The sequence below is a fragment of the Orcinus orca genome, chromosome 1 (genome assembly GCF_937001465.1).
Source record: "Orcinus orca chromosome 1, mOrcOrc1.1, whole genome shotgun sequence".
Classification (NCBI taxonomy): Eukaryota; Metazoa; Chordata; class Mammalia; order Artiodactyla; family Delphinidae; genus Orcinus; species Orcinus orca.
This window is the reverse complement of record NC_064559.1, coordinates 110,216,429-110,243,168: the sequence shown is the minus strand read 5'-3', so window position 1 is coordinate 110,243,168 and position 26,740 is coordinate 110,216,429. Positions and strand designations below refer to the sequence as shown.

Genomic DNA, 26,740 nt, shown 5'->3' with positions numbered 1-26,740 from the left:
AAACAGGAGGGTCTGAGCTACAGCTGAGTTTTAGGAATAGCCTGCCACTGAGTGGAGGGGAAAGTTGCTAGAGGCGTGGGCTGAACAGCTGGTCTCAGGACTTCTGTTATGATGGTAGAAGTGGTGGTAATGGGTAACAGTCACTCATTCCCAACCTTAGGGTGAAAATGTTCAATATTTCACCAGATCTGTTTTCTTGATGTTTTTAGAGGCTGTGGGCAACACCCAGGCAAAATCACAATATGTTTCTACCACAAAAAGGCAACCTTTTATTATCGGTGGGGTATGATTTATGGTAAGAAGGGCAGCTTTAAATAGGAAAATAAGGTTACCAAAGAAATCTCTGATCCATGCATTGAAAATGGTAGGAATTTTGCTGCTATACCAGCAACTCTTGCCCCCAGGGCACTGGGGCTCATAGGTCCCACCAGCCCCCCTGCAACAGGATCTAGAATCAGTACTTCACCATCCACCACCACTATTCTAAAGTGTGGGGATCTGATTTTCTGTACATTAAGCATGATCCAGATGCAGGTAGATGGAGTTCTTCTGATTAGAATTTTCAGAGGAGCCAGGAGGAGAGGCTGCTCTGTGGAAAGGCAGGGCTGTGGGTAGCTGGCTGTTGTAGCAGCAGAGAGAGAAACAAGAGTGGGCGAAGGAACAAGGAGATCTGAGACACTGTCCATTTGGCAAGAAACAGGAGAGTAAAGAGACAATAATGCCTTAGAGGCTATAAAATGTTAGTGATTCTAGATCGATATCAAAAGAGCCCTATCAGACAGAAGCTAGTTTTGAAGAGGAAATTGGAGCTTAGCTGCTTCAGGACAGGATACGGTGGATGAAATAATCTTATGGCAGCTTTTCAAATTTAGGCAAGTGCCCCTTTATTGGATTAAGAAAAGAGATCTAAGCCAGGCCAAGGGAGCAGAACGGAGCCTGCTGGGAGTTGGACCAGGCTACTGGAGGCTGCTCTGGCTGCCTCGGCCTCCCCCCTCGGCCTCCACTATCTGCCCAAGCCTTACCCCAGCTCCACGCCCAGGCCCTTGCCCCCATGCTACTGCCCTCCATGTTCTTTTCAGCATGCTCCTCCATCAGATGGCAGAAGGAAGAGAAAAGTCTGCGGATGTTGGAGCCAAGAGGGCCATGGAGTGGAGCTGGTCACCCAGCAGCTCGAGGAAACCCCACACAGGTGTGATGCGGAGTCCAGGAAACTGTCATCGGACACAGAGCAGGCTTCCCAGGAAAGGAGTTAGAGGCGTCTCGTCCTGAGCCTGGGACCCCTGCAAGAGATTTTAATTTAATTTTACCTTGACACCGTTCAAGGCTTCCTTGAATTTTCTCAAATTCAAAACAATACTGTGTGTATTTGTCTGTGTGTGTGTGTGTGTGTGTGTGTGTGTGTGTGTGTATTCAGACGTAGCTCCACTGAGACATGAGTGAAAAGAGGTCGAGCGAGATTTTTAAGATGAACCTATATGAGTACCCAGAGCAACATGGAAAATTCTATTTTCAAAAAGTTGATCCTTTAAATTGCATGTTTTGGATAACCCTCAGTTCTTGGTTTGGAAGCGAAACATCTCTGTCCTTAAGTAGATGTTTCCGAGTTGTCCTAAAGCTAAGGAAACAGCACGGTGTAGTGGAAAGAGAAGGGGCTGGGGTCTCGATTTGACATTAAGCAGGTGGTTTGTGACCCTGGGAAAAGCACATGCAGCCTCACAGACTCAATTCCTCTGTAAAAGAGGAGAGCAGACCAGGTTATCTGTGGTGTAGAATTCTCATTTCATAAGCTCAGCGTCCCTTGTAAAACCCAAACGGCCTGCGAGTGAGATTTCTGTCCAATGCAGAGCTCCCCTCCCAACTCAAGCGTCCCATGTTGCCTGAGCACAGGCTCCTAATTGTACTCGGTTCTAGACATTTCAGATCCAGGGAAACAGACTTGAAGGAAAGTACAAGGACTTGCTCAAGACCACCCAAGTTCCCAGCATTCTGTTTCCTTTTATATCTTGTCCTCGCCAACCGTCCTGCTTGACACCAGCTCTGCTGTGCACGAAAACAGAAAGTGAGGCTGCGAGTTGTATGCAAAGCTAGTGACCCTTTTCCTGCCATGCGGGCATCTCAGGTCAGGGAATGGGACTGCAACCCCATTCGTGCTGCTTGATGGTTCCTCCCTTTGGGGAACAGGAGTGGCTGGCAACCGTGAAGCCTGCTGAGAAGGGCAGGACATGGCATCCAACCCATAGATGGACACCTGATATTCCTCCCAGGCTGCCCACCCCTCTTTCCACTATTTGAGGAGTTGGAAACACTCAGACTCCTGAATCCTCTAAGAGAGCAAGGTGATTTCAGTCGTACATATTTCTATCATGTGGATGTCCAAACAGGAAGACAAAGAAAACTGGCTTTTCATTTTTTGTTTTCTTAAGGCAGCATATGACCAGGAATGGATGAGACCAACATGACTGCTTTCATTCTAAATGTCTGCATTTAGAATCTACCTAAGAAATCTACCATGCATTGAGGTAACCTGAGAGAAAACTGCTTTTGCTATTCAGGAATTAAGGTTTCTGTATTGTGCATGGACCACGAGCTTGCGTTTAGAAGTCAGTGCAAGACTTCGGCTGACACTTGCATACCTGTCAGGAGCCACTGATGAGAACCCGGTGGGCTGCTTCAAGCAGAAGTCAATTACCCAGATGGCAAATGTTTCTTAATTCAAAACTTTAACATCACCTTTGTTTTTTTTCTTCCATTATGAAAAAAGCAAAGGGGAAAGAGAATACATTGAGTTTGAGCACTCTGGTTGATAAGGTTAAAGGCATGAGAGGGAAGTGGATCCCTGGGCCCACCTAGCTCCCTGCAGCTCCAGTCTGCAGCATGGTGCCTGGAAGACTCAGCTGCTTTTTCCAGGATCGGGAGTGATGGCCCCGAAACACAGCATTCTCTTGGGCCTGTTCTTAGGAAGAGGAAGAACTCTCCCTTGCCGATTAGCAACTGCATTAGCAGATGGTATCTTTCTTTTTCTTTCTTTCTTTCTTTCTTTCTTTCTTTCTTTCTTTCTTTCTTTCTTTCTTTCTTTCTTTCTTTCTTTCTTTCTTTCTTTCTTCCTTTCTTCCTTCCTTCCTTCCTTCCTTCCTTCCTTCCTTTCTTTTCTTTTGTTTTTTTAAGTAAAAAGGAAAAAATAAGAAAAGGCTTTGATGGTTTTAAGTTGCCTTCCAAGTGCTTTCTTAAATGCTTTCTTTTTCCCAAGGAGGTTGTGCTGTATCAACCCCTGCAGTCCAGAACACGGATAGTCAAGCTTCTTATTCTGAAGGTGAAAATTTCTCCATGAGGCCAGTGCTGCAATGCTTTAGTGCAAGGGTTATTTCCCTGGTCCTCACCTGTGGTTTGGTGATAACTAGACCAAACCAGATAGGTGGAGTGTTGCCCTAACCTTGCTTACCTAGCTCCTGCACTCTGTACTCTGGTTTCTGCTACAAGCTGGCTGTATGTCCGCAGACAGGCCCGCTGTTGGATACAGGAGGTTGGTGGGGGCAGAGGAAAGCCAGCAAAAAGCAGATTCTGTTCTCACTCCCTCCTCCTCTAGACAAATTTTCATGGATGCTTTCATCCTTCCTTGAACCTTGTTTCTCCCAGGCTGAATAGGAATTTGAAATCAAGACAAGATCATTCCTTACACTTTTTGAACAGTTACTATGCAACAGGCCTGATGTTTCCTTAAGAGTATCATGTCAGTTGACTCTCACGGCAGCCCGGTGATATGGTTACAGATAAAATAGACTCAAAAGCTTCATGTGAGGAGGAAGATGCAATTGCTTGAAGGAATTATTCGATTGGGAGCCTGTTATTGGATCAGCTGTTTTGGGTCCACCCCCTTTAGCATCGTTGCCGCCCCTACCCACCACCTCCGTCATCACCACCCCACCAGCATCTCCACCCTGTCTCTACTGCCATGCCCACTACCAGATGCGAAGTGTCAAAGCGACAGAGAGTTGTCAAAGAAATAAAGAGCTGAAATTTGTTGACACGGGGACATCTTTTATTTGAACTGTCTCGACCATGGAAGCCAAATTATTCATTCATTTGGCCTCTTACTCTATCATCACTATCCTTTAGATTGCTGGTTCTTATATGTGAGATGGGGAGCCAGGCAGCTTAAATTTTCTTTAGTCAGTGGAACTGCATCAAGAACTGGTCTCTCAGGGAGACGCAAGAGGGACGAGATATGGGAACATATTTATATGTATAACTGATTCACTTTGTTATAAAGCAGAAACTAACACACCATTGTAAAGCAATTATACTCCAATAAAGATGTTAAAAAAAAAAAAAAAGAACTGGCCTCTGGGAGAAGTGGAAGCCAACCAAGTCCTTGGTCTATTTGGAATTCGGCATAGCAAAAAAATATTAGGAAAACTGGGTAAACTGCTCGTACCATCCCTGCAGATTGAACCATCTTCCAAGGTCAGAGACTTGTATACTAAAAGATTGTTAAAATTATGTCCAAATCCCAGTTTTCCACTGTGTCCAGCAACTTGAAATCCTCTGTTTGGGAGAAGCAGTGAATGATTGGGATTATAATGGGGATCAAGACATGCATGTGTGTACACAAAAAAGGAAGAAAATAAAATTAACATGCCATCTCAAAGCTATATGGGGAAACGCGGATGTCTTGAGATTCTGAATTCAGTAATACCATCAGAAGAGCTTGGGTAAATGCACTGATTGTGAAAGCTTATCCCACGGTTCTGGTACTACCAGCGGAATATTTCCAAAGCGCAAATCTGATCATGCCACCTCCCTGCTTAAGATCCTGCAGTGTCTCCCTGTGGGCTACAGGATAAAGTCCAAGCCCTCAGAATGGGCATCCAAGTCCTCCACAATCTGGACCCTGCTCGCCTCTCCAGGCTCATCTCCTGCTGCATTCTCTCTCACAGCCTACGCTCTAGCGATTTTAAACTACCGGCCAGTCTTCCAACAGACTAAGTTTGCTTAGGTGCTGAGGGTCTTAACCCATGCTGCTGCTTTTGCTTGCAACCAACCCCTGCTACACAAACACATACACACGTGCACCCGCACGAGGCTCCACTTAATGGACTCCCACCCATCTTTCAAGATCCAGCCAAGGGAGCCTTTCCAGCTCCGCAGGCAGAACTGACCACTTCTTCCTTTATGCCCCCATGATACGCTGCATAGATATAGCACCTCTCACTGTGCTGCTAATATCTCTTTGCGTGTCTTTCTCTATGCCAAATGGTGAACTCTATGAGGGTAGAGAATGCGTCTTCGTTGTCGTTTCATGCCAGCAGCAAACACCATGTTAGGCTCAGAGTAGATGCCCAGTAATGGCTATTCTTGGGGTTTTTCTGTTTTGTTTTGTTTTTTGTTTTGTTTGTTTTTTTGCACGAACTAGCTCTTACTTCTGTTAAACAGTGTAGAGTGCCAGAGGTAGGGGCTGGAGAAGGGAAGAAGGAGAGGGGACTTTCTTAGGGGCTTATCAGTAAGAGTTCACATGTAGAGGTTACCCATCAACCAAATGGCAGACTCCAGAGTGAAACCTAAGCTGTTAGAAATGAATTGAGCTGGTTACTATTTTTGTACCTGACCTATTTTGGGGTTACTTTCTACAAAAACTCCCAGACTCTTGTAAATGAACCAAACCACTTTTGGATGGTTTTGTATTCTCTCCTATTATGGTGGCTTTTCACTCCGCTGAAGGGAAAATCTGCACAGTCCCTGAAACCCAATTTTAGTGCAAAGTCATCTAGGGAAGAGTGCTGTTCTCAGTGGAACCAGCTTTCACAGAACTTTCTCGATTGTTTTTCCATGCAGGATTTAAAGGCCAAGAATAGCAAATCTATCTACCCCAATGGCAGCACTCATTTCCTTAGTGCTCATGCTGTATTCCCCTGAGAACAAGAAGGGTTCGATGACACTTATCTGCTGCCTCTTCTCTGCCTTCGGCTTGCCCGTGCTGGCTTGTAAGCCTGCCTGAAGCCACGTCTCTACTGCCTGGACACAGATAGGACTCTGGCAATAGACTATTTTAAGCTCCAGATCCCTTGTTTGTTGCCATTTAATTTTTGTTTGCAATGCCCCAGTGGTTGTTGATTTATAGAGAACAAGGGATGAGTTTTTACATGGGTTTTACAAGGGATGAGTTTTTACATTCCAGGATATTGTAAAATTTAATAATGTTTTGAACTGGGGTGAGGGGAGTAGCAGTGTACTGTGGGGAGAGTGCTAGAAAAGAAGACTCAACGTGACTCTGAATTTCAGGACTCAGTGTAGAACACCTGGGGAACAACTTCATAATTGTTTCATTTACAAAGACTGCTATTAATAAGAGCAAATTATTTAAGTGGCAGTTGTATTAAAGGAATGCTGAGGAAAAGACTGATGAGGACTTGACTCTGTGTGTTTAATAACAGCCTCCAAGACAGGGACCAAGAAAACGTTGACTTTTCTAAATAACCAGAGGCAAAACCTAAGGGCTTCAAAAATCATTAACAGAAGAAAATATGTTTACAAGCATACTAAAGAGCTCTGATAGGGAGTTAAGAGATGACTGGAAAACACAGTCAGGGAGGAAAAGTTTCAGGGGTCAGAATTCTTTAGCTGACAGATTTCTGATGGTCAGTGGTCTGCCTAGAACTGTGCTTTTAAAGCAGGAGGTAAGATGTCTGCTGCTAGACAGGAAAAAAGAGATTTGCAATGGCGAGATAGACATTGGCTAGGAGGAACTTTGGAATGGTGTCAAGGGTTGGCTTTAATACAGTGATAGTGGCAGCTAAGTGGCTTTCTGGGGTACCAAGGGAATGGTAAAAGATAAAGATGCATGCTTAGGATTGTTTCCATGCAACCTTTAGTGCAAGCTGGGCCAAAGAGACTTCTGTCCTTCCAGATCCCTAGCTCATTGATCTCACAAATGTTTGCTTCCAATGGAAAATGCTAACTTCACGTAGGTTCCAACTCTTATTCTAAAGCCCTTAATTGCAATGGCATGTTTATTCATTTCAGCAAGTACTTACTCAAAGTGCTAGCACACTTGGCTCAAAATACTGACTTGCATCATATTTTTCAGACATCTGCTGACTATTCACAATGACTGGGCCAGCCCTCCATGGTGTGTCAAATCCTCCTCAAAGCCATCCACACTTGGCAGCCTTGAGGGCTGTAAGTGCTGAGTCTCTGGACCAATCAGTTTAATTGTTTCCCAAGCTAGGAGTTTAATAAGAGCTGATAGAGTAAGAGGTAGATAGAATAGAGAGGCAGAATTTGCCCTACCTTCTCTTCTGGAAGTTTCTTTTATCCTCAGCATTGCTCTGGGAGTTTGAAAAGATGCACAGTAGTGCTGCCAGTGTCCTGGGACTATCCAGTGCCAATCACTCCCTGGGCCTCAGTTTCTTCATGTAAAATGACGGGAATATTTGCTCTCCAAGGTTCCATTCAGAAACCTCTCCCAAGAGGAGGAAAGAAGCCTGTCCCCCAAAAAGGATATTTCCCCCTTTGGTCACCTATGTTCCAAAGCATCTCTCTCACATCTGAGATGTCTGCACCTCAATTCTGGCCACAATGTCCCTTTGTCTTAATTTTATAGGCGTGTTCAGGGCTCCATAGTACAACCTGGCAGGCGTTCTTTACAACATTCTTTCCCATAAAAAGTTTTCAGCTCCTGCTTCCTTAATCATGTTTTTTCCCTTCACCTCTTAAAATTTGTCCTCAACACCTGGCAATAAACTTTACCCCTGAAAACACCCCTGAAAATTGCCCATAAGTGCCGAGACCATAACACTTGGCTGTAGCATTTGTAGAAACATCAACTTTAGAGGAGTAATAGCAAGGCCCTTTCTGATATTCTGACCTGTTTTTGTCGAATTATGTTTCTTTCAACAGGACTGCAATGAAAAATGGATTATCAAATGACTTGAAAATGGAATGGGATTTGCCTCTAGAGGTGGGATCAGGTGGGTCAGAACAGTGGTGGAGGAGTGTTTGTTGATCTATATCAGTCATTTTTATAAAAGAAATGGTTCTCTGCCTCACGATGATGCACACAGTAGACTGATGAAGAGCAGAAATTAGCAGAAAAGGCTCTTGCCGAGAGGAGAGGCACGTGGAAACCCTCTCTCTGTATTTGTGAGGACAGCCATGTTGAAAGCAATTAGTATTCTTCCACCAAAACTTCCTTGGTGCTATGCTCAGAGACCACATTTTACAAGCAGGAAGATGGGTTCCCATCTTGCAATTTTGAGGCCAGGCTCCCCCATTGCTAGCTGAGTGGCCTTGTTAGAAGGAAGTCCTCAAACCTCCAGTTTCCCACGCTGGAAAGTGCGGCTAAAGCCCTTTACCTTTTGGACTTGTGAGAATTCTAGCGGATTTTATATGTAAAAGTACTATGTGGAGGTGATGACAAATTTTGGATTTTAATATTTATTTTTATGCCTTTTCCCCTCTCTGGCATATAGCTAGAACTTTGAGGTCCTCCGGAAAGGACCTTCGGTAATCTTCAGCTACCAAATGAACAGCTGTAGAGACCAAGGGAAATGCCTTGATTTATCAGGTTTATGTTGTTGAATGGGGAAAAAAAATTGATAATTTTACTTATGAAGGGAGGAAAAGGTGATCCGCTAGCAGGAGAAACCTCCATTGTTCACACTTTTGCTTTCTACATTTTGTTCTTGTTCTTGCTGTGTTTTTTCCATGCAGACCAGGGCCCAAGGGATAATGAATCTCAAACAAGCTGAGAGATCTTTAGCAAGCAAAAGCTTCCTACAGGTTAGCGGTGATGGTGGATGTAGGGCATGTCAATAAAGCATTTCCTAGACCCTTGGAGACAGAGCCCTGATAACTCTTCATAAATTCCTTCTGTTGAATTAGCAGCATTGGGAACTCTGTTCTGGATTTGGGGGTTCTTTCCCCAGCAGTCACGAATTTGAATTCAGTCGGCCATTCCTCTGCTCTTCAGGGCCCGCACTGATTTAACCAAGGTTGAAGGTCGCTGGAGGAGGCACCAGCCCTTAATGCATTCTTGGGCAAGAGGAAAGAAACAGTTTCTTCTAAGAAGGAACAAGACTTAGGCTAATGGTCTAACTGATAACACAGTTGCTACTTTTTCCCCCTTTGTTTTTCTTTCTTCCTTCCCCCCTTCCCCGTTTCTTTCAAGTTTCACATCTTTACTCACGTTAAATTAATACTTGGAGTTGATAGGGCCGGTTTTAACTTGCTTAGGAAGTTAATGTTTTCCTTGTTTCTAGTCGGAATTCCCAGAGACATGGAGTGACTTTCTCCTGCAAATCGTGCTTTCCCAGAGTATGCTTGACTTCCCCAAAACATTGTTAATAATACTTCGCTTTTTAACTGTAGGAGACCTTCAGCCATTGCAGCCTCTGCAGAAGCTGTAATGGGAGAAAGCCACACAGTGCAGCCAGGCCAGGGCCCTCTGGGGGGTTCCTGGACTCCTCACCACACTCCAGGCCCAGGTCCCTCACAGCACCAAAGGCCCTGCTGTGCCAGGTTGGGGGCAAGGAGAGGCATGAGACAGGCCCTCAAACATCTCCTCCTCGGAGGAGCCCCTTTTGCTAAGGATATGCATTCCCTTAGGTTTCAGTTATTCCTCCCCCGCAAAATGAATCCCCAAACTGGAAAAGCAGCTTTCATTCACACAGTAGCGTGAATGAATTCACAGCAGGCCCTTTGGATTATCATTTGGGGGTCTTGAAGCAAAGGAGGGAGAAGGCACTTGGGACCTCCGGCAAGGCCAGCTCAGGCCCTGGGGGAATATGGATAACGGGGATACCAAGACCACGGGAGGCATTCGGGAGGGCACCAAGAGGCTGGCCGGGGAGGCCATCGCAGGTGGGCGCGGGGGCCTGGACTCCGCAGGGGGGGGCGCAGTCCCTCCTGCGGGCGCTGGCTGCAGGCACATCCGACCCCTCACCCCCATCCCGGCACTTCCCTTAATCCCAGAGGAGCTTCCCGATGCCCTGAAAGGCCCCTCCGCGCAAGGTTTCTGCCCCGGGTCCGCGGAGATTCGGGGATCCAGTTCCGTGGACGTCCCCGCACCCACCGAGGACCTTGCGTGCCCTCCAAAGCAGGCCCGTCACGCAGGGCGGCGGGAGGGGGGCGCGGGAGCTGCATGGCCGCCGAGTTCCCGCTGCCCAGCCAGCCGGCGCGCCCGGGAGTGGCGCGGCCGCGGCCTCCCGGGACGTGGGCACACGCGCCCCAGGGCCCGGCGCCCTCCTGCCGGGAGCCCGGACCGGCCGCAGCCGGCGCGGTCCCGGCCTGGGGGGTGGGGCTTGGGGCGGGGGCGGAGCCAGGCCCGCGGCCGGTGTCAGGTTGCTCCGGTAACGGTGACGTGTCGCGGCGTGGGCGGGGCTAGCACGCAGGTTGCATATTTTAGGAAGTGAGGAGGAGGCGCGGGCTTGAGCTGCGGCTGGGTCTGGGGCGCAGAGCTGCGGCGGGAGGAGGCGGACACGTGGCAGCAGCAGCGGTAGCAGCCCCGGCAGCGGCGGCAGAAGAGGCATCGGCCCGAGCCGCCGGCCGTCTTCCCTCCTTCCCGCCCCGCGGCAGCCCTAGCTCCCTTCTCTCCGCTCCCCCGGTCGCGCTTGCTCGGCCGGGAGCCGCTCTCTTCGTTTCTTTCTGATTCTCAAGCAACAGGACCCGGCGCGGGGCACAGACCACCGCCAGTATGGGGAAGGGGGTGAGTGTCCGGGGAGCCAGGGGAGGGGCACGGGGAGCCCTGGAGGGGAGGAAGAGGAAGAGGAGGAAGTCAGGAGGGCGACCACAGCCAGCGGGAGGCGGAGGAGGAGGAAGCGGCGGGGCGCGGAATGGGTTGGCAGAGCGGTGAGGCTTAAAAGACGACGCACTTTGGAAATGGAGGAAGCGCAGTAATGAGGGGCGGGCGGGGGAAGGGAGCGCTGGGGGGACGGAGGGCGGCAGCGCCGGGCAGCGCTCACACCCTGGAGAGGGGCTGCGGGCCCTCGAGTCCGAGCGCGCCCGGGGTCCGGGCTCCTGGAGGCGGCGCTCGGGAGCCGCGGGCCCAGGAGGAGGAGGGAGGACGGCTGCTGGGCGGCCCCGGCAAGGAGCGGGCCGCCGGCGGCATCCCCAACCCGCTCCTTCCCTCCCTCCCTCCCTCCCTCCCTCCCTCCGCCCGCCCTCACCTCGCGTCTCTCGCCTTCCTTTTTTTCTCCGCCTTTCTTGCCCCGAGGAAAGGCGTGCTCCTCCCCTTATCCTGGGGCGCTCTGCTCGGCCACTTCCCGGACTGCCGTTCCCGCCGCGGCTCCTGCCCGGCGCTGGGGGGCTTGCGACGCGGGGGCGGCCTTAGGGTCCCAGGCTCCTTCTGGAGGCTTCGGTCTTAGCCAGTTGCCCGCAGAGGCGGCCGCCCTCCCCTAAAGGAAAAAACTGGCTTCCCCTTACTGTGGAGCCGGTCGGGCAGGCTGGTGCCAGAAAGGGTGTGTCTTTGCCCTAGGATGGCCTTTAAGGTATACTTTTGAGAGCTTTAATGGGCCCCTTTCCATAAACATGGGATGCGCCCGGGGCAGCTGGAGCAACTGGAATGGTTATCTTAATGGTGGGGAGGGTGTGTGTAGATTTTTTTGAGGGATGATCCAGGAAGGAGCACAGGCTGATCCACCAGGGTCTCCGGGTACTATAAACACGAAAAAGGACGGGAAGTCGGGGCAGTACACAGTAGGAGTGCCGACCTGCGGAAGAGGGGTGTTCCCGAAGGAACGAGGGAGGTCCCCTGGGCAGGAGAGGCGAGCGCTGTGGGGATACCAGAACGACGGCTGGTTCCTGCATTTCTGTAACTTGGAGCTGTGATAACCCGTAGCCACGGCAAGAGACTGGGTGGCAGACCCCAACGGGGCCAAAGTCCAGTCGAGAAAAGTTTATACAAAAGAAGTTGATGAGATAAAATGACCAGGTCAAGAGAATACTGGTAGGAGAGAATCCACTCCATTGTGTCCAGGGCTTGCTCAGTGCCTTGGCGGTTAGTAGGTCTTTGAAGGTTCTGAGGGCTCCTCGGTGTGCAGTGAGTGATGGGCGAAGAGGGACGGTGCATTCTTTGGGGACTCTAAATGGATTTTGAAGGAGGTCATTGAAAGGCTTGGACCTGGTCGAGAAAGTAAGGAGAGGTGGGAATGCACAACTGGCATCTTCTAAAAGCACAAAATGTGGAGGGCTGGCTCAGGTCAAGTAGCTGAAAAGAGCTGAGTGCCAGCCTCTGTACTTCCAGGATGAAAACTGGGTTAGTGGCCTGTGCTTGTACCACACTATCAAACCCTAAGTCATTCCAGTAAACAAGCTTTTTAAAGCTCATTTCTTTGTCTCTTTCCCCTCAAAAAAAAGTTTATTTCTTGAGCCTCACATTACTGACTGGGGGGCTGTAGAGATCGTAGATATGTACCCGGGGCCTAGGAAGGTGAAGTGATTTGCTCAAGGTCAAATGGTTGGTTAGTGACACACCAGACGTTCCTGATTCGTGAACAGCCTGTGGTCTCCCAGCCTGAAAACTCACTCACTCCTTAACATTGCCTGATACGCAGAACTCTCAAGTTATTTTTCAGATGAAACTGGGTGTTTGTGAGGCTGGATTAATGGACCAGAGAGATGTTTGAATAACTAAGTTATGTCCATAGATCTATATGTCCCTTTCGTAACCACACACATGCACAGTGGTGGTAAAGAAAGCAACATACCTGGGTCGTGGAGGTTCAACCTAGATGTCTTATGGATTTTTAATAAAATGCCTAGTGGCTGGCAAACACAAAATTGAATTGCAACTGGTTAACACAGGCTGATATGCTGCTTATCTGCTGGGTTGTAGTTAGTATTTTGGGTACTCTGATAAATTAAACAAGGGGGGGTGGTGTGTGTGTGTGTGTGGGGGGGGTGATTCCCCTGGGATAAAGTTACCCCTTTGTCCCCAATGACTTACGGTGATAGTCCAAATGTTCAGAAGGATATTTTATGCTCAAATGTTGGGATTTTTCCACATGGGGATTAGAATGTGGGTGGAGTGGTGACTGAAGCCCTGCTGATAATTGGTTAACTAGGAAGCCAGTGCTGGCAGCTAATTTTTAAGGTCATTGTTAATTTCTTCCCCTCCCCTTCCCATTACTGTTGGGAGCCCAGGTTTTGGTGATATTTCAGGTGATTTTATTTCTCCTTAAAAATCGATCTCCTAAGCTTTTGGTAAAGAAATGGAAGAACAGCTCCTGCTGAATCATTCCTGGATGAAATAGGATTTTGTCCTTTTTTTCATACTGGGTGTTTCTGCCAGTCACTTGGCTTAAATCCACAGCTAGGCCTACCACCCACAATCCTTTAGCTCACCAAAGGTACGCAAGAAACTTTCTTTTTTCTCAAGTTTACAAAAAATGAGGGGAGGGGAGATGTCACCTGCTCCTTCACTGCAGTTCTCCATCGTTTGAACATTAACTTAGTTACCTAGAAAAGAAAACATGGTTTGTGGGTAGTGATTTAAAGAGGAGCCTGGGAAAAGGTGCAGGTGAAGGTTGCACAAGGGATACAGATGTCAGCAGAAATCCTGGTTGTACGGTAGCACTATCAGCTGCCCTTTGGGAGCTCAGCTTGAAAGTGTGACTAAATTCCCTCTGGCTGCTATAAAGCTAGTACTTTAGACTGAAAACATCTCACGGCAGAGTCCTCAGAGTGGAAGGTTGCCCAGGCCTGGCCCGAGCAAGTGGAGTGGTTACGGGAGGAACTGGTTAACTAGCCCTAGGGACAGAGAAGAAGGTCGGGGATGCATCACACCGTTTGCCCCTGTCAAGTGTTCAGTGTATAAGTGACGAACAGCCCCCACCCCCCTCGCCTTTCTGTACCCTGCTCTGAGGGTGTATTCTCTTTGGGTAACTTACTGTTTGTTAATTTGTAGTTTTCTCTGCCAGGAAGTTTGTAACACTCTGGTGACTCACCTTTGGGTGGGAGGGTAGGAAAGGGGGAGGTCTGCATCATAAGTCTGAGGAGATTGAGAGTAGGCTAAGCCTGACAACCCCCGTCCCCAAAAGGGGGCGAGGAATTTTTTAAAATCCAGTAAAATGTTTATTCAGGTGAGGAATAAAACTTAAAATATCCAGACCCCTGGAAGTGTTATTCCTAAATTGCACTTAAAAAAAGTGAATTCGGGCTTCCCTGGTGGCTCAGTGGTTCAGAGTCCGCCTGCCGATGCAGGAGACACGGGTTCGCGTCCTGGTCCGGGAAGATCCCACATGCCGCGGAGCAGCTGGGCCCGTGAGCCATGGCCGCTGAGCCTGCACGTCCGGAGCCTGTGCTCCGCAACGGGAGAGGCCACGACAGTGAGAGGCCCGTGTACCACAAAAAAAAAAAAAGTGAATTCAACATTATAAAGCCCAATAGACTGGGTACCCATCCATTCTCCATCCCAGAACCCTTCTAAAGCATTGTTTTCTGATTATTTTAGCAACAAATGAACAGATAAGTGACTTTCTGTTCAGTCAGGCTATGTTCCTTTTTTTGGGGGGTTGCATTGGGTCTTCGTTGCTGCGCGCAGGCTTTCTCTAGTTGCGGCGAGTGGGGGCTACTCTTTGTTGCGGTGCCTGGGCTTCTCACTGCAGTGGCTTCTCTTGTGGAGCACGGGCTCTAGGCATGCGGGCTTCAGTAGTTGTGGCGCACAGGCCCAGTAGTTGTGGCTCGCGGGCTCTATAGAGCACAGGCTCAGTTGTTGTGGTGCACGGGGCTTAGTTGCTCCGTGGCATGTGGGATCTTCCCGGACCAGGGCTTGAACCCGTGTCCCCAGGCGGATTCTTAACTACCGCGCCACCAGGGAAGTCCAGGCTATGTTCTTTCACATAGCATATCCAAACTTAAGAGTGAAAGAGGCTTTAAGGAAAATAGTTTTCGAAGGATTTTGTATGGAAAAGTAAGTAAAGTTAGTTTCTTTATTTAAAACAAAGTTTTTTAAAGCCCTGAAGTGTCAGTTTCTCATCTGGCCCTTCGGTAGAATACTCACCCAAGTGGAAGTCACCTGTGTTCCGTTTAGAGAGGGTACAGGGGAAGTGTGAGCGGCAGCTGTTGTTGGGATTTTAAAGCATTTGGTGTTGAGAGATCTAATCTTTATAAACTATGGGTTTTTGCTGTTCGTCAGTCTTAAGTCTTTTCAAAACTAGAAAATGGTTTTTCTTTCAGCTGAAAAAAAACTACTGAAGATTGAAAAGCATGGGAAATACTGAATACTGTGAATTACCCTCCAAAGGGAAGCTGAGGGGAAGTGTCATTGGACACTGCTGGGATGCTATTAACGGCATCTTGGAGTTCTCGTTTACTTTCACTTTCCAAGTAAAAGGCTTTACATTTTTAGAGTCTTGGTCAAAGTCTTGTGAAATAAAATGGGCTTTTCAGCCCTCTGTGAGGGACAGGAGGGTGAACATTTGTGCTGTGGTACCTTCTTCTAGACGCCCAGGGCGCTCTGCCAGCCAGCAGGCCAGAAGAAGAAACACGAGTGTCAGATCAGATGGGCTCACAGTAATCAGAGTTGCTGCTTTTGGCCAGCAACGCACTGGGCAGAATGTTTCCCCATCCCTGCCAGAGCTGTCCAATTTTGGATTCCGCTGAAATTATGTGTCCAGTAAGTGATAATGTGAAGGACAGAGAATTTTAAAATCCACTACTTTTTTAAAAACTCTCCTTCGTTTATATATTTTTGGAAAAGGAGCCATAACCAAGTCAGGTCTGAACTTTTCTCACGTTGCTATGAATCGAATGTGTGTGAGAGGAAGTGTGTTCTTTGGCTGTAGTCATAGAGAGACTGTTCTTTGCCTATGAGTCACCTCCTTAGTTGTGTTTAAATCTGTCGTCAGGAATCCACAAGCAGTTCTTCACATTTATTTGACTAATGTTTCAGATAGCACATTCTGTCAGTGAGGATAGAAGCACCCCACTCTACCCCCCAACCCACCCTGCAGTTTTTCTCTCTGGTTTCATTTGGACCCTGAGCCAAGGGGATTTTGGCCAGTGGACCCCATTCCTTAGTTCCTTTGTGACTTTACAGTGGATTATATCTGAGCATTAATTATCTCTGTACCTGGTTTTATTCCAGCCCTGTTCAGTAACAGCTGGTAGATGGTTTTGGTTGGTGATCTGAAAAGTTGACCCTTGATGGCTTGTGTCTTTGTCTTTGGGACCTGGGTTGTTTGGGGGCCTGATGATCAGTGTGTTAAGGTTTTGTGGGTCGTTGAGACTTAGTGCTTGGTTTATCCTTCCAGTTTGTCATCGTGGTGAGGGCAGGGCCTCACGCACTTGGGGTGTTATCTTCTTGTGTTTTTCCTTTATCCTCCACATGATGCTTAGATGCTTGCTAAGGTGCCATGTTGGTTTTATTGGTTTCAACTCAGGTGGCATTTCTCTAGTGACCCACCAGACGTTCCTGATTCGTGAGCAGCCGGCGGTCTCCCAGCCTGAACGCTCACTCACTCCCTAACATTGCGTGATACGCAGAACTCTCAAGTTATTTCTTGAGAGTTCTATTTCCCTATTTCTCTAGGGCCTGTCACTGCCTTTGTCCTCTTCAACCCTGCAGCTGTTTTACTTCCCACCCTAGGCTTCAAGGTACCAGTTGAGGAGTGATCAGGACTTACTGGAAATTGATTCAGTCCCCTTTTAATGCTTGTGCTGGTTATTAAGCCAGGGTCTCTCAAACCAACAACTTCTTTTGAGTAGCACCAGCTAAAGAGTGGCCTGACAAAATGAAAAAAGGCATGAGGAGGGCAGCAAATGGGTGGAAACAGGCAAAACATTTTAACTCTTCATTACCCAGGTACCTAATGTAGAGGTAGAAAACCCCATTGAAAAAACAAGTTTTTTTAATTTTAATTAACTGAAAAAGCACATTTTTAAAGAGGTCGTAAATCTAAAGTATATTGATTATTTAGATGTTTAGAATGGGTTTTTTTTTTGGTACGCGGGCCTCTCACTGTTGTGGCCTCTCCCGTTGCGGAGCACAGGCTCCGGACCCGCAGGCTCAGCGGCTATGGCTCACGGGCCCAGCCGCTCCACGGCATGTGGGATCTTCCCAGACCGGGGCACGAACCCGTGTCCCCTGCATCGGCAGGCAGACTCTCAACCACTGAGCCACCAGGGAAGCCCCATAGAATCGTTTTGAATGATCATGGATGTATACTAACTATTGCAGGTAGGGTGGACTGGCAGTCTCGTTGAAATTTCACATGCAGGCAGATTGGGGAGGAAGGTTAAGGCTTGTTCATTTTGGGCTGAGGGAACCCGCTGGCTAGAACTGGAGCTGTTTTCTTTGCCCCCTGCTGGCTGATGGGCTGCAGCCCAAGTTTGGAGGGACTGAGCTGGGCTCACAAAGAGACCCACTGCTTTGCCCTGGCTACTTGGTATCCCCCACCTCGCGGCAGGTTTAGGTGAGTGAGAGAAGACTGTGAAGGCCAGGTGTCCCTCGGGTCACGTCCTCTTCCTTCTCTGCCCTAAACGCTGCTCTGGGCTGCAGAGCCCTGCAGTGCCATCCTCTTTCAGCCCCAGCCGTCTCCACCCTCAGCTCCCTGGATGGAAAATCCTTGTACATAAACTAAACTACTTAATCATTTAGGAGCCATCGGAGGTGTGAGGAACTGCGATTGGTCATGTCTTATATCTTTATAAGTTTCTATTGACGATGAAATAAAAACTGCCCCAAATGAGGTGTTTTTTTAAAATTCATAAAGACTTTTCATAGTAAGTGACGAGTGGCAGTGATTTACATGTTCATTAAAACCAAGTTATAATAACCTTTGTGTAGTGCCTTGCAGAGTACCTTCACATACACGTTTGTATTTGATAATGATTAATCATATATCACCCCAGGGAGACTGGAAAGCCTACCCGCGCCCCCCTTTTTACATAAAGGAAAGATGTAGCCCAGACTAGGCAGTGCCTCTAGGTAACCAGTGAGGATCGGAGACCATCCCTTCAACTTCCTGCTAAGGTGGAATTTGCCAAATTGGGTTCAGAGGTATCCTTTCTACAACCCTCTTGGCCAGCTTTGAAATGCGCTGCATTTGGGGCAATTACTTTTACCCTCCTCTGGCCCCTCTTGATAGTCCAAAGCTTTGTCAGTTTTGGAAACAGTGCTGTTTTTAGGTGTTTTGTCTTTGGATTTGATGGCAGCCCCTTGATTCATCTATCAGAGATGCCTCTCTAGAGTCTTTAGTAGTTACACCAAGTGTTATTCCCATTTTAGGCCACGAGGAACCTGAGGCTGACTGTTCAGGGTCGTATAGCTGGCACATGGCAGAGCTAGAGTGACTTGGGACTGACTTAAAAGTACCATCCATAGTCCTGTCCAAAGGGTGTGGACATCTCTGCTTCCAGGTACCCTCCAGACTTTATCAGCAGCAATTTCGGAAGTCTGAAGACCTCTGACCTCCCGGCTGGCCACAGGGCATTGTGCTGATGTGGTGGGAGCTGTGGCCAGACATCACACTGCACAGTTGAGAAAGCCTCTAAGGCCTGATGGGGGCCGGTTGAGATGGGTCCGAAGGCCTCGGGGCAGCTTCAGCTGACGAAGACGTCAGGTGACTCACGTCCAGGATGGAAACTTGTCTCCTAAACTCATTGCACCTTCTTTGTGTGCCTTTGTAAAAATTTTTGGGATGTTTCTCTGCACCTGTCATATCCGCTTCCCACTCCACCCCCTTTAAATTGTTAATTACTGAAGAAGAGGAAGGAGCATCTCCAGCCCTAGCAGGCCTTGCTCATTGTAAGGATTTGGTCTGGGTTTTTAAAAAAGTGAACGTTGGGGCCTCAGCCCTGGTGGCTGAGGGTGGGCACCTTCCCAACGTTGCACACCAGCCCCACTCTGTGCGTAAATTCACAGACAGACGTGAATGGATGACAACAGAAAATAGTGTTAGAATGGTGGGAATCAGCAATTTTGCACAGGAAGCTTTGGGAGATGTTTACTGACTGTAGTCTCCCTGAAGCTGGGACAGAATTGAACAAATGAGGAGTTTGGTGCTTTGCAAAGTGAAAAAGCTGCTAGTGAACTCTCTTCTCCTCTATCAGGAGAAGTAACTGAAATTAATGAAGCTTTTGCAGAAAATCCAGGGCTTGTCAACAGATCTTGTTATGAAGATGGTTGGCTGATCAAGGTGACACTCAGTAACCCTTCAGAACTAGATGAACTAATGAGTGAAGAAGCATCTGAGAAATGCATAAAATCCACTGAGGAGTGAAAATGGAACCCCTAAAGAAACTAGTTTGAAACAACTAAAAAAAAAAAAAATAAACAAGCGCACCTTGCTCCAGGTTTCAACCTTGGTTCCTCCTGTCAAGAATTTTCTCACTCCATCTCCTGAGCACCCCTTCCCTCTACCCAGATCAACTGGTGGCAAAACTCATAGTGAACCGTTGAGAGGATGAAATCCCCAGGAAGCACAGGGCGAAGTAATGACACTTTATTTTAGGCTGTGTCACGCTGGGCAAGCCCCTGCCCTTGTTGTGACCTTCCACTTCCTAAATTAGAATGGGATAAACAAATGTTCACAAGTGGCCCTTTTGGGGGGGTGGTATGACAGTGGCCTTGAGCCTCCATTGTGTACCCTTCCCCTTTCTCAGAGACGGCACAGCGGTGCCCAAGGGTGCTGTTGCAGGGAGCCCGGTCACTGCCTGTCTTCCGTGGAGGAAGGAGAACTGACCTGCATTTCCTAATGGAAACAGTGGGAATTGTGTGCCCAGTGCCCAGAGGAGTGGGCAGGTCATCGCAGTAGATGCGGGAGACCATATTATCATTCCCCTTTTCATGACCTTTGTTTTTCCCAAATGCTTTTAAAAGAAATAATAAAGAAAATGCTGTCTACCCAATTTTAGGTTGTTCCCTGTCCTACCCTGCACCACTGCACCCCACCCCAAACACACACACACAGATTTTTTTTTCTGCTTTGAAACTAGTATTTGAGATTGGTAGGGACTCGAGTAATATTTGGTTCCCATCAAGATAAGCTAGTATTATTGTTTTACTTGTAGGGAAGCACTGAATTGCATAAGCTGCCTGGTCTTCTGGACATTGCCTAGTGAAACAATTAAAACTTGAAGGAGAAGAAATATCACTTGTTAGCACTTCCCCTGTCTCTTTCACAGATATCCTGTTTTAAACCACCACCCCTTATATGCCTTGAAGGGATGAAGAATGGGGAGGGTTATTAGGGAATCTTGATTTCCAGCTACCTTAACCACTGATAACTGAGAAGCTTCAGGCAGGAGATCTGTTTTGTAAATGGGGATAAAACTCTGGAACATGTCCAAGGTCTAGCTGCCCCAATAATTCTCTCCCCCTCTTTTGGAGTGGAAAATATTGAAAGTCGGAGAATAACCAAAGCCTACAGATGGTGAGGCAGAGGGCTTTTAACTCTGATTTTCATATCTTGAAGTTAGATATGTTTTAATGATACTCAACTTGCTTAATGAGAATTTGTGAACTGGATTTAAGAAATCAATACAGACGGGCCATGTGAGTCTTTTAGAGATCCCTAGTCAATGTCTTTGACGTGCTTCCTTATTAAATATATGAAGGAAGTATTGTGCTTCCTTATTAAATATATGAAGGAAGTCCCACTTTAGTTCCTCTCTGGTGGGAGCCCCGTCTTTTGTTTTGTTTGTCTGTTTGCTTCCAGGGTGTGTGATGATGTTTCATTTTAACTCTGGCCCCAGAGCTCTCCCAGAGAGGCTCTCAGCAACGTGTGGTTGCTGTGTAGTGGAGAGAATGTGGAGAATGTTGACTATCTTTAGACTTGCTTCATTCTTAACAGATAAGATACAGAAACTAAAGAACACTCTGAAAGAGTTAATGGGCAGGGAACACTGTAAATGTGACCACACAAGTTGAGCAATGTGAATACTGTACATGTCTCTGTGTTTTGGCAACACTAACTAACCTGGGGCCAGGATCTCTTTAGAGTCTTAAGAAGGTATTTCCAAATTCAAGTGAATATTGTATTTATTTGCAACCATATCAGCTATGACTGAAAGACACCTATATGCTTTGATTTTTTAAAATTTATTTTATATTCAGCACAGTACAATTTTAATCTAGACAGTGTTTCTACTTGTTGCTTTAGTAGCTGGTGAGGTACTCCTGAAAATCAGAAATGATTAAGGGAGAGCCACAAATGAATACAGACAGCACCGCATAGCATCCATTGTAAGAAAATTGCTACTATAACTGCCTTTCTTTGCCCTTCTTAGGTGATATTATCAGTTTGTGGGCTGGGGGCCTCTGGAGTGAGGGGCGCCTTCTCTCCAGGGACTACTAGCCTTGGGAGCACCAAGTTCAGGCTTTGTGTAGCTGAGCTCAGGCGTTTTCAACAGGAGGTGGGGGAGTGGAACAATCTAAATTTAAACTGTGGAATCAACGTTTTCTCTAAAAATTGTTCCAGTTTTCAAGAGGCGTAGGTGGATCCTGCGAACTGTGAGATAATGCACATGCTTTTCCTACATCCTGGTTGTGTCAAAATATTTCCAGGGACTTGCATTTGGGGGCTTTATTCTCGGGCTGCAGATTGGGGTGGGGACTCCCTTTTTCTGTCTTTCACTTGAAGAATTTGAAGGATCCTTGGGCTGACTTTTTTTAATAAGATGAAAAGGTCAGTGCTCTTAAGGCAAACCCTAAAGATATTTAAAGTTGATCCGAAATGACTTCTTTGCAAAGATAAGAATTTAAACGTCATAATAAAAGTCATTCGCATTTAGGTGTGTGTATCAGTTAATCCTCTCAAACCTCTAAGGAGGTAGGCGCCATTAGCTCCATTCTAGGGAAGAGAACAGAAGAATTTCAGAATTAGTGACTTGCCCAAGGACACACAGCTATTAAGTGGTGGAGCCCAGGGTATGAACCTGTCTGATTCAGAATCCAAGTGCATAAGTACTATAGTGTACTCTAAGTTAGTGATGTGAAGATAGTTTCATTCTTTCAGTGGGGAAGATGGAGGGCCATGGCATGGAAATGACAGCACAACCCTCTCCCCCCATTTACCCCAAATGGAAGCAACTGGCAGGGCCACTCTGAGGCCTGACAGGACTTTCCCATTGGTCTTAATGCCCTAGGGTGCAGATGGCCTGACCTGAGCTAATGATGGCAGTATTAATCCTAGACTGCTGTTGAGTATGCAGCCTTAGAACATGTATTTCCATGGATATTAGCCCAGTGACTCTTCAAAATGATGTCTCTCCTAAAACTGCTGAAGATCCTTTCTCCACAATCTTGAGTTTCGAAATGCTGTTCTGAATTCACAACCACACGTTTCCCACATTCCTCTGTAGGTTGGACGTGATAAATATGAACCCGCAGCTGTTTCAGAGCATGGCGACAAAAAGAAGGCCAAGAAAGAGAGGGATATGGATGAGCTGAAGAAGGAAGTTTCCATGGTAAAGTACTAGGAGGAAGGCTGCTCTTTGTTCGTCTTAAAAATTAATTGTGTCTTACCTCCTTTGAGTGTTATGGTACCCCTCCCCCCAGTCATCCTTCAGTCAGAGACTTGCTTCATTTTCAAAGTAAAGAGATTACAGCAGTTGTACAGATTTTACTGAATTGTAGACGTTGCTATGGAAAAATTTCATTATAAAAGCCGTTAGAGGGTTGGACAAGTTACTCAACACTCCGGCATAACCAAAGGTCCACAGAGGAACTGTGGATGATATTATCGTGGGCCTTTGCTTTTGTGTTTCTGCATCATACTGAACACGGAGAACTTCCAACCTCTGCAGGCCGCGGAGGCGTCCACAGATGCGACCTGTCTATAATCTGCCTTGTCATCAGAGAAGGTAGATGAGGTCTCGTAGGTCTCTAAGACTGTTGGGTTTCTCTGACGACAGGTGGCAGACAGTTGGGCTGCCATCACACAGCTTGGGCCATTCTCCAGTGAAGACTATTCAGTAGGCAGCTGTATGGTTGCCAAGCCATTGGGCAGCAATGGTGGAAGTGTACTAACTTGTGCACTGAAGAAAAACTTGTCTTCTGAGCCTAATGATAGTGAGGAGTGATGATATTGATGCGTTTTAAAATCTTTTTGTTTGTTTTAATGGTACAGTGATTAATTCTTTTCCTTCTGTTTTCTCTTAGGATGACCATAAACTTAGCCTTGATGAGCTTCATCGCAAATACGGAACGGACTTGAGCCGAGTATGTTCTAATTGGTTGTATAGAATCCTGCTTTTGCCTATCCCGTTTTTCCCAGTATCACAGGCCTAACCTTAGGGACTCAAGGAGAACAAGGACAGCCACCATCTGAGTGTCTGCTACATGACGTGCACAAAGCTTGGGCCCCTTTTTTGTTGTTGTTACAACATTGCTTCTGTTTTACGTTTTGGTTTTTTGGCTGCGAGGCATGTAGGATCTTAGCTCTCTGACCAGAGCTCAAACCCATACCCCCTGCCTTGGAAGACCAAGTCTTAACCACTGGACCACCAGGGAAGTCCCAGGACCGGGGCTCTTTTATGCTGTTTACTATTTTGTTTCCCCTGAAACTTTTTGGAAGTGCATGTTACTTTCCGCATCTTATAGCAGGTGACAGCCACTAGGTGGGAGTCCCAGGATTTGAAACTGAAAAGCTCCAAAGCCATGCTCATCCCCTGACCTTGTGATTACACATCTTCTCTTTACTCCTCTACGTTTGTGAAATTGAGTTATTTCAACTAGTTGAGTCTTGAACGATTCAGATTGTTGCACTTTTATCAGCTAGCTCATTGCTGTTTGTCGGAGCCTTTGGTTTATTCTATCATTTATTTGAAACTTGTTTTTTGAACAGCTCAAAGAAACCTTTAAGTAAAGTATGTGTTGTGTATCCTTGTTATCGAGGGGATTTTGATATTAACTTTGCCACAGACAATATAAAAGTAAACAGTCAGGCGCAGGGGTGGAGTTTGTTATTTTCTAGACAATCACTAGAAAGTCTGAGAAATGACTAGAGCGCCAGCTAATATGTAGCTATTGTTTCAATAAATTATCAAGAAGTTCTGAGAAGTCTGGGGGCCTTAAGCTCTGAGAGGAGGCCTGACTCTAAGACCCAGCAGGCAGTTCCTCTCTGCGCACATCACACGGGTCATCTCACTGGAGTTTTCATTAGATTCCTATGAAGTATGTTCTTTGGGACCCTAAGTTACTTAGGGTCTGTTTTCTTACTTGTAAAATGGGTTGTGGTGAGAATTAAGCAATTAATTGGAAGCACTGGATTGACTCAGTGCTCGACAAGTAGAGACAGCTCAGATGGCTGGTGGTGGTGGTGGTTATTCTGTCCAGGGACCACATCACGAACTTGAGGCAGGGGAGGGTCCTAAATAAGTCCTTGTTTTCCTTGAACCATTTCATGTTCTTTATCCCTTTCCCTATACTCCCTAGTTAACTTCAATATTAAAAATAACATGAAAACAAAATATATGTACACACTTCAGGCAAAAATGTGTTTTATGTCTTTTTTATGAGTTGGTATCCTATGATGAAAGTAATCACATTTTCCCCTCATGGCCGGGAGCCTCACGTCTCTTGTCTGCTGTCATTGCATCTTGGTTTTAAGGCCCATTAGAAAACAGCAGGGCCTCAGTACAGTGGATGCTTCTTCCAGTGAATACTTTTCAGCTGACAGGTGTCCGGGGGGTTAGCTCAAATACGCACATGTGTGAACCCTTCCCTGCCAGACAAGTTCTTTTTTTTCGGTACGCGGGCCTCTCGCTGTTGTGGCCTCTCCCGTTGCGGAGCACAGGCTCCAGACGCGCAGGCTCAGCAGCCATGGCTCACGGGCCCAGCCGCTCCGCGGCATGTGGGATCTTCCCGGACCGGGCCACAAACCCGCGTCCCCTGCATCGGCAGGCGGACTCTCAACCGCTGCGCCACCAGGGAAGCCCCAGACAAGTATTTTAATTGCCGTCCAAAGAATAAAGTTCTATACTGAAGCTTGGCAAGTTAACCCAATAACAGGTTGGATTCTGACAGATATTTTTTTTTCCTCCTTTGATATTAATAGAGTGATTCCCTGCCCACCGCCCCGCCGTCCCTGACAGATTCAATACATAGGAAACTCTTAAGCTCTTAATTTGCAAAACTGAATCGATTAGTTAAGATTGATATCTTTTTGGTAAAAATGCAGTTTGGCATGAATCCCTTATCTAAAACTCGGAAGAGACCGGACCAGATTCCAGTCTGTCCGTGGATCAATTTTAAAAGAATTTTAGTTTGGGTGTTGTAGGTTCCTCAGGAAACTTGGGCTGTTGTCTGCCTGAACCGTTGCAGACGTGGGCGGGGGTTAGGCGGGGAATCATCAGAATTTTCCAGCTTCTACATTGCCCTGGGACATTTAGTTTTCTCCTCAACTCTTTTATTGCAGCTTCCCAGCTGTCAGGTGGCTATATTAGCTTGTAAGTCCTGAAGCAGTTTGTCTTATTTATGTTCCTCTATTTCTCAGGGCTTAACAACTGCCCGAGCTGCTGAGATCCTGGCCCGAGACGGTCCCAACGCCCTCACTCCTCCTCCCACAACCCCCGAGTGGATCAAGTTCTGTCGGCAGCTGTTTGGGGGGTTCTCAATGTTGCTGTGGATTGGAGCAATTCTTTGTTTCTTGGCCTATGGCATCCAAGCTGCTACAGAAGAGGAACCTCAAAATGATAATGTGAGTGCCGTCGTTTCTAATTTGGATTATTAGGTATGCATAAAGTATCCTCTGTCTTTGCCACCTACTTATTTTCAGTTACCACTGGTTACTTGATGGTTTTAAACACTGGGGAAAAGTAGCATCAGCAACGATTGCCTTCAAGGCCCATCCGTTCTTCCTTCTTCGTTTCAAGTTCTCTCTCCCATCTCCTGCCCTGTGTGTAGATGTTCTTCCAAGCTGGGCCTCTGCCCTGCATGTTGTTTCTGTGAACAAGCAGCTCTGCTCGGGCCCTGGCTCAGGTCTTGCTGCCACTGAGCGGAAGAGCACAGCTTTTAATATTGGAACATTACACACGTCCAGAAATGTTTGGTAGCCGTTCTTCAGAAGTCACAAGTTGTTTTGAAAATATCTTTCTTTAATAAAGCAGGAGAAACTGATTCATGGAGAATATTTCCCAAAGTCTGTCAAGCTAGTGACCAAGCGTCAGTGTGACTCCATTTCTGACACTCTTGTACACCGTCTCGCGGAAGATAAACATGAAGACATGAGTTCTGTATTTCTGAAGCCTTGATCTCTGTTAAAAGTCTGGTTTTTACTCAGTCGAAAATTAACTGAATGTTCCCAATTCTTTACCAAGAGCCACGCATCCTAACTTGTTTGTTCTGTCCCAGCTGTATCTTGGTGTGGTGCTGTCTGCCGTCGTCATCATAACTGGGTGTTTCTCCTACTATCAAGAAGCTAAAAGCTCAAAGATCATGGAGTCCTTCAAAAACATGGTTCCTCAGGTACCTGCCGCTTTGTCCTTCCCCATCAGGTGACTTGACAGCCCCAAGAATGTGAGCTGGTGTGAAGTTAAGGTTTTCCAAATATTCAGTGGCTCCATCAGAGAGAGGGGGATGCCTTCTCCCCACACCCAAAACCAGATCTATTTTTCTTACACCCCAAAAAGTGCGTGTCTTCCCTCTGAATGTACACAGCATGATGGCAACGTGTGGACTGCCTCATAGATAACTCGAGCAAGCTTCTGTAACTTGTATAAGTAAACAGACTGATATCTTTGCTGTACATTCAGATAATTAGGATTACAGATCATTTTGTAATTTTGACACTACCTTCTTGCTGGT

At 46.9% G+C, this 26,740-nt stretch overlaps 1 protein-coding gene and 1 long non-coding RNA gene across 2 annotated transcripts in view; one reads left to right on the top strand and one right to left on the bottom strand.

Annotated features, from left to right (window-relative positions):
* Positions 1-859: 859 nt before the first annotated feature.
* LOC117203001 (uncharacterized) lies at positions 860-11,372 on the bottom strand. The gene is made up of 2 exons (XR_004485556.2): positions 11,160-11,372; positions 860-1,280 (listed from the first exon to the last, which is right to left on the bottom strand). It is a non-coding gene; the product is annotated as an uncharacterized LOC117203001 (long non-coding RNA).
* Positions 10,423-26,740, top strand: part of ATP1A1 (ATPase Na+/K+ transporting subunit alpha 1) — a 33,186-nt gene continuing 16,868 nt past the window's right edge. Inside the window, exons 1-5 of the mRNA XM_004263239.3 lie at positions 10,423-10,699; positions 22,297-22,401; positions 23,096-23,155; positions 25,431-25,634; positions 26,288-26,401. Coding sequence (XP_004263287.1) covers positions 10,688-10,699; positions 22,297-22,401; positions 23,096-23,155; positions 25,431-25,634; positions 26,288-26,401 — 495 coding nt within the window. The 5' untranslated portion in view covers positions 10,423-10,687. The remainder of the gene's footprint in view (positions 10,700-22,296; positions 22,402-23,095; positions 23,156-25,430; positions 25,635-26,287; positions 26,402-26,740) is intronic.